At 47.7% G+C, this 7,500-nt stretch overlaps 1 protein-coding gene across 11 annotated transcripts in view; it reads right to left on the bottom strand.

The window, feature by feature from the left end:
* Positions 1–7,500, bottom strand: part of satb1b (SATB homeobox 1b) — a 61,377-nt gene that overhangs the window by 31,791 nt on the left and 22,086 nt on the right. For 9 of the 11 annotated variants that reach the window (XM_066644484.1, XM_066644493.1, XM_066644476.1 and 6 more), the window contains exons 6-7: positions 2,857–2,968; positions 946–1,023 (exon numbers count right to left, since the gene is read on the bottom strand). In XM_066644484.1, coding sequence (XP_066500581.1) covers positions 946–1,023; positions 2,857–2,968 — 190 coding nt within the window. The remainder of the gene's footprint in view (positions 1–945; positions 1,024–2,856; positions 2,969–7,500) is intronic. The other 2 variants (XM_066644535.1, XM_066644543.1) reach the window with 1 other exon arrangement.

Raw genomic sequence — 7,500 nt, 5'->3', positions numbered from 1 at the left:
CATGGTGACCTCGGGATCATGTGCAGCTGCTCCCAAGCGAGCAACTTGTTACATCGGGTAGAATCCAGGCCACATACTGAAGCACATAATGAATGTAAAGAACATCCACGAGTATCATTCGGTGCCAAACCAAATGATTTAAATGACACAAGTCGGACTCGTACAAGTTTTTCTTCTGTACCTTCTTCACCTGCTTGGATTGAGTTAAGTGTAAAGCCTCGTGTTCTTTTGGTTGAACTGAACAAACGACTGGAATAAACGGTGTGTTTATGCTTTTGTCACTTCATAAAGTGTGTGTGGCAAAAGTTTTTCTTGCATACAACCGCCTCTCCAATTAATGTGATACGCCATAGATCCGAATACCTCGCCTGAATCTGTCCAATCACAGCGCTGGAACTTGCGTTTACGTGAGAGCGCAAAGACGAGGTTAAACGGAGCAAAACTGACCAAACGAGCACTGAGTGCTGAAAAGCTGAGAAAACGGGAACAGAGAAGAAAGTGCACCGAGTGATAATGGCTCAAAAGCTTTGGCTCCTCGCTCCTCACTGCTGTGCACTCAGGGTCGGGGTGAACGGCGAGCGGCTCGTTATCGTTTAAAGGAACAGGCGCCGAAAGCGAGCGTTCTGAACCGGGCTGTTCTCGTGGTGTTTACACACAAGTAGATCACAGACCTTTCATTTTGAAGTTAAACCTCACTACGGTTTTCTACAGAAGAAAGTATTTGTGGGCGGACCAACGTGAGGCGACTGATGACCTCCAGGACTTTGTGTTTTCCTGAAGTTCTACTGAGGCGCCCCACGTGTGCTGAGACACAAAAGACCAGAACCAACATCTCACATGCCCCACGAGCGTCAGAAAGGACCCCTCCCGCTCTCATGAATATTAAGGTGTAGGGAGGGTTGCCGTGGGCTACAGCCGGCTGGTGGGGTGTGTCACGTGACCTACCTACTGCGGTGGCACGTGGGCTGTCGTGGAGGACGCACGTCCCCAGGTAGCCCTCCAGCTGGGAGGGTTGGCGCATCACTGCGCATGACACACACACAAACACACACAGAGACACAGACACACACAGGTGTGGAGAGAGATAGAGAGCGTTAGTGAGACGGCACATGCACGTGTGCTCTTGGGGGAAAACGGGGGCAGATGTTACAGAGAGTGTCGCGGCAGGAGCCTAAACACACCGGTGTGACTTACCTCGCGTGCTCTTTATCAGAGTCTGATAAACACTAGAAACGCTGTAAATACTGTTAACGCCACAAAGGCCCGGATCGGGACTCGCGTTCCCGTGTGCTTTAGAAGATTTGCCAAGAAACTCAAAGCTCTCTGGAAGTTGATCACCGCCTGCGCAAACCCTGACCCTCTGGGCGACCTCAGCGTCACAAATCGGAAACGATTCAGAGCATCGTTACATTAAAAACATTCAATTCTTTGTTTGTGTGAGATATTAAATTAGAATTAATACTAAACACTGAGTGACAGCTCGTCCAGTTAAAGTCTAAACCGAACTGTGTGTTCTTCTTGACATGGCGTTGTCTGTAATTGTTTATTAGGCCGTATTTAACCATTTAAACTCCACTGCTGGACAAGACTGCACGAGCAAACAGTGCCACTACACAATTGAAATGTGTGATCTGTTTTTCTTCTGTGCGAGGGCTCAGTCGGGGTTACGCTTAATCGTGTATCTGTCTCTTTAAGGTTCACCATTGACTCCTATCCGTCCTGGTGTGGATGCGTTCTCTAAACAAAGCACTTTGGTATGTCTCTCTGGAGAAGAGCATATTTTAAAAAGCATAGATGTAAAGTAAAGGCATTAATACGTGTGATTGGTCGATGAAATTGTACTTTTATAACTGGGGGGTGGGGGGGGATAAGAGAAATATTATTTTGGCCCAAAATATGAGCACATGTCTTTACCAGAATGGAATAGAATCGATTTGAACATGGGGATGAACTGCTACGATTCATATTCAATCATTGAAAGCCGTCCACACGTCTGTCGTTCGCTGTGATCTACACAGGTTTGCGCTCATCTGTAAGAATCCACTTGACAGCATCTTGAAAACAATCTGATTTCCTCGTCACATTCTTCCTCTAAAACAGAATACAACGTAAAAGCGTGGTCTAATCCTAGGCTGCGCTGCTCGTTGTTTCGCGTGATTCTGAGTAAAGGCGGTTTACGGTTAATATCTACAATTAGGAGAGGAAACGGAGCTCTGTGGGAGAGGACGTCATTAGAAGGAACAATTCCTGTGATTTTTAACGGTGATGACTTTAACGCAAAGGCTCTTCGAGGGAGAAACAACACTGATCTCGAAAGGTAGGGAAGTGAAGCGCGAGGTCATCAGAGAGAGAGAGAGAGAGAGGTCAGAATTAGCTCATTGGTTTTAATAGCTTTATACACGGAGTCGGGATTCGGAACGGAGTGAAGGAGGTGCTCTGGATCAGGATGCGTCTCTAAAAAAAGTGGAGGTTCCCAAAAGCCCTCGATTACACAGCGTTCGAATGAGGAACAGACTGTGGTCACGTTTGTGTTTGAACGCACCGTTGCTCTAAAAGCGTGTCCCTGGACGTGGGGTGTTCACACTTTCGGACGCAGAGCTGCACACGACACTCGTTTCTGTCTCGTTTAAAGTGTTTTAACAGAATTTAAAAGAAAGAAACATGAAGAAAATTTCGAGAAAGAAATAATAAACAATGCCTTATTGGAAGTCATTACTGAAGTCGATATAAAGTGAGAGAAATATACATTTTCTGTGGAAAGGGGGAAAAAAAAAATCTATTACATGCACATCCTCTAACAGCAGGTGTAATGGCACAAACAATGGAGCAACACAATGCTGTCCTCATTTTGCTTACCCATCATATCTTTTGTCTTCTTGAAATGTTTATACCAACGTCCAAATTCCTGACACTTCGCCGCAGACACATTTGCATAGTAAGTACTGTTCACAATGGAGGATATCATGCTCTGGAGGAGGGAGAGAAAGAGAGGGAGAGAGACAGAGAGAGAGAGAGAACAGCACAAAATAGTGTTGAGTTTCTACTTCGCTAGAAACCACTTTTACAAGGTGTTTAACGCGACATGCAGCAGCGTCACACACAGAATGCATGCTACTTTTTGGTGCGGTTAACACAAATCGGCTTGTTCTGAGAACCAAAACAGCACACGTCCCTTTACGCCAAATGGCCCAGAGTCTGAGAGACCGTCTGCCACGTACGCGGAGCTTCAGAGGGAGATCTAACACCGTATACAGGACTGAACGCAGGACGCTTCCCCTACGCTAACGCGAGCCGGGGGGCCGCACACCGAGAGAAAGCCCTAATCCCCCACCCCCTCCCACCCCGCCTCACTTCAGCATTCTTCCTTGTTGCTCCTCATTTTGATGCGTTCCCCACAAACAAGCCCTGATTCCGTTTCATTAAGTCCAACACTTAACACTTTAATGGCCCGGGGCTAAGTAACGCGCGCGCACACACACACAAACACACACACACATGGAATATTTAGATCTTTATAAATATTCAAAAGCTGAAAACATCCGTTTTAAAATCACAGGTGAGTCAGATTTATCAGTGTTTTAAAAAAAGGGAGGAAACCGTTTCATATCAAGGCTTTGGCCTATTGTCTCCCTCATCTTCCAGCTTCATTTTTAAAAAACACCAGCTGTCGCCCCCGTTTTCTAATAAACAAATAAACGAAACATTAATAATAAGTTATTATACAGTTATAAAGTCACCCGCCCGGACACACGTGGGGTTTGTGACGGCCCCTTGCGCTGACGAGTCTCACGCGGAGCAGGAGACAGCAGTGGGTTAACAGCTCAGCGAAGGCCAAGGCTGTGTATGCTTGAGAGGGACAATTAACCTTTATTGCGGGGTGTGCGCGTGCAGCTGGAGAGACGAGGAGTGTGGGGAAGAGCGAGGGCAAGAAGAAAGCGGGGAATCATCTGCGAAAACGAGGCTGATGGTTTTTGCAGGAGGTGGGCAATAAGAAACACTGTTGTTTTTTCCTTTCACTGTTATTGCGACCGACTACGTCAGGGTGTGCTTTTCTAAGAGGAGCCCTGTTTCTCTAGATGTAGTGCAGCACGGAGTGAAGTGTTGAATAGAAATCATAGTATCCACAGTTGCGGGTGACACCAGCGGCGGCACTGGCTCGTTGTATGAAAACAACGTGTTGCGCGGCTAAAGGTAAAGGTGGACAGGTTCAAACCCGACCCCGTGACCCAGGACGTGTGTGTTCCAGGACAAACTCGTTTCTTGCGGTTATCAGATTCCCTTATCTCTCATCTCCAAAAGTGATGAACGCCCAGATTCCCGCAGCAGATCTGAAAGGACCCGCTTCAGACGTCACGCTCACCTCGCGCTGATAAGAGGCGAATGGTGAAGAGGCGAAGGCCGGAATGAAGATTAATACTAAAACTGATTAAAAAAGGTGTATGAATCATTACAGTAAAAATGCGCCGCATCCTTCATTGGGGTGACAGCAGCGAGTCTGTAACCGCATCCGTCTCTCTCCCAGCACCGAGCCTGGCATAAGCCGCTTTTGACACAGATGTTAGGATAAATATCGTTCATTAATCACCCGTCTCGCGCGCAGCATCATGCCCCGTCTCCTGGAGAGAATCCCGCCGGGAGAGACACAGAGAGAGCAATGTAGAGAAAGAGCACGAGAGAGAGAGAGAGAAAGAGAAACTTGGGCGGGACATCAACAGGTAAAACTGGGATGAGGCAGGGCCCCTTTAAATGATAAACATCTGAAGGCCTTATCGCGGTGCCCAGGAAGTCTCGCTACAGCGCTATCGCAGCGATCTGCTCGGCTTTCCGTCATGGGAGCAGTGCACGACAACGGCCAGCTCTGCCGCCTGCTGCCATTGCCTTCCTCTCTCTCTCTCTCTCTCTCTCTCATTCCTAGTGTCTCATCTACTTCTCCTTCTGTGCCTGTTGCTCTCTCTCTCTCTCTTTCTCTCTCTCTCTCTCTCTCTCTCATTCCTAGTGTCTCATATACTTCTCCTTCTATGTGCCTGTCGCTCTCTCAACCTCTCTCTCTCTCACTCTCATTCCTAGTGTCTCATCTCTTTCTCCTTCTGTGCCTGTCGCTCTCTCAACCTCTCTCTCTCTCTCATTCCTAGTGTCTCATCTCCTTCTCCTTCTATGTGCCTGTCGCTCTCTCAACCTCTCTCTCTCTCTCTCTCTCTCTCATTCCTAGTGTCTCATCTCCTTCTCCTTCTATGTGCCTGTCGCTCTCTCAACCTCTCTCTCTCTCTCATTCCTAGTGTCTCATCTCCTTCTCCTTCTATGTGCCTGTTGCTCTCTCAACCTCTCTCTCTCATTCACCGTTTCCATATCGCTCGCCCCCTTCTTCTCCACATCTTAGTGTCTCTCCCCTCAGTCACCCACTCTCTCATTCACATTCAGTGCATCTCTCTCTCTCTCTCTCTCTCTCTCTTTAACTCTTCTTAGTGTCACTTTCTCAGTCTTTCTCACTCTTCTTTCACTCATTCAACCCCATCTCCGTCCTGCTCACACACTCTTAATCTCACTGTGTAACTCTTTCACAAGCTCTCTCGCCCTCTCTTTCTCTACTCTGACTATTACTATAAGCCTGCTCCATTGTGTGGGAGTTCTGGGATATTCCCTCCTTCAATGCTGCTTAATTATAGCCTCTTCCTAACAGCAACAGGGCTATAGCGTGTTCGTGTGTGGTGGAGGCGCTCTGCTTTAACCGGTACGTCGGTGGTTCCCGACCTGGGTCCTGGAGAACCCCTTGGCGTACGTATTTCGCAGTTTTCATGCTCTAACGCATTCGAATGAACCCAGAAATGCTTTGTTTAAGGAACGCTGGAGCGCTTCACCACCTTGTCTCTATCTGCCATCTGTATTTTACTGTCAGTTACCACTGAAAATAAAGTCAACACTTTAGCTGGAAGCTGATTATTATCAGAACTCAACTGGCAGCTTCTGAATCATCCGAAGCGTTTAAATACACCACTAAATAATAATAATAACAACAACAACAATCCAGGTGCTCAGACGTTCCACTTGCAGTCACTGGGGCAACGCTGGAAAGGGTTAATGTTCTCTGTTATTGGTGAAGACTGGGTGGAGCCTTTAAAAACTCCACCCACCAAACTCAGAACTCAAAGTTCAGAATTAAAGGGCACATTCTGGTCTTAATGAAAAGTCTGTGACCGGCTTTTGTCAAACCCCCACAAGGATCCAACCCCACAGCAATGTTCTCTCCCACCCAGCCCTGTTCAGAACGACCTGTTCCTTTAAATGCTAATGAGCCACTCGCTGTTCACCCCGACCCCGAGCGCGCAGCAGTGAGGAGCGAGGCGCAGAAGGTTTGTTTTTTTTTAGCCGTTTTCGCTCAGTTCTCTTTCTTCTCTGTTCTCGTTTTCTCCGTTTTTACTCAGTGCTCTTACTTCTCTGCGATTGGACAGACTCAGACGAGGGGAGGGGCAATTCTTAAGTCTATGGTCTTACCGTCAATCATTTAATGTCAGCGGCCCTGTGGGGTTATTATCATTATTTGGTCTTTTATACTGCATTGAAATTACTGTCTGTGGTAACGCGATACGTGTGTGGCAGGTAGACATCAGGTAGAATAACACTGCAGTGTTTTCTTTAATTATCTGCCTATCTGGATTAGTTGTTTTCTTATCTGAATGTCCCAAAACAAGCAGAGTGCTGGTAGTCCAGGGCCACGCAGGGAAGCGCTGCTTTATCCTGTGGCAGCTCCAGTGAAGCTGCTCTACAGAGACATCACTGCAATGACTGGATGACTATCTGCTGCTGTGCTGCTAACCAGCTGCTCTCTGGGTGCTTAGCTCTTTTGTCCTCGTGCCGTGAGGCTACGCGGGGGTTATGCACCGTCACAGGGAGACACACACACACACACACACACACACACACACATGTTGAAAGAGCCTTCATGAGCCGGAGTGGTCGCAGCGTTTAGTACCATGAACTCGAACGGCAAACGATTTACGGTGCTCTTTAACGTTACACGAGAAATCCATTTCCGTGCGCCCCGAACGATAATCTACTGGGAACAATAACCATGCTCGATACGTTCTCCCTCCCTTCCTCTCTTTATTCCCCCCCCCTGGAGGAGACTCTTCGGGGCGTTTGTGGACCGGACACACAAAGAGTGACTGTGGCTGCGGGGGGAATAAAACCTAAAAAGCTCAACAAGGCCGTGGACAAAAGCGCTATTTTCAGGAACCCCTCTCCATCTCCACCACTAACCCCCCTGCCCCGCCCCGAGCCAGTAATTCTCCACGTACTCCGTTTGTTAACCTTCCTCTTTCTGTGTGAGGATTACCGTCTTGAATATCAAGAACAAGTTAATCCTATAAAAGTTGCCAATCATGCTTTCGCCCCCTTGGAAAAAAAAGAAAAAAAAGCCCCGTGGTGCCCCTTCTCTCCTGGCTCCGGAGCCGAGAGGCAGCTCTGCAGTCCCTCACCTGACGGGGGAAATAAATAAATAAATAA

This window comes from Hoplias malabaricus, chromosome 1 (assembly GCF_029633855.1).
Source record: "Hoplias malabaricus isolate fHopMal1 chromosome 1, fHopMal1.hap1, whole genome shotgun sequence".
Taxonomy (NCBI): domain Eukaryota; kingdom Metazoa; phylum Chordata; class Actinopteri; order Characiformes; family Erythrinidae; genus Hoplias; species Hoplias malabaricus.
Note: the sequence above shows the minus strand (reverse complement) of the source record. Positions and strands in the feature narration are given on the sequence as shown.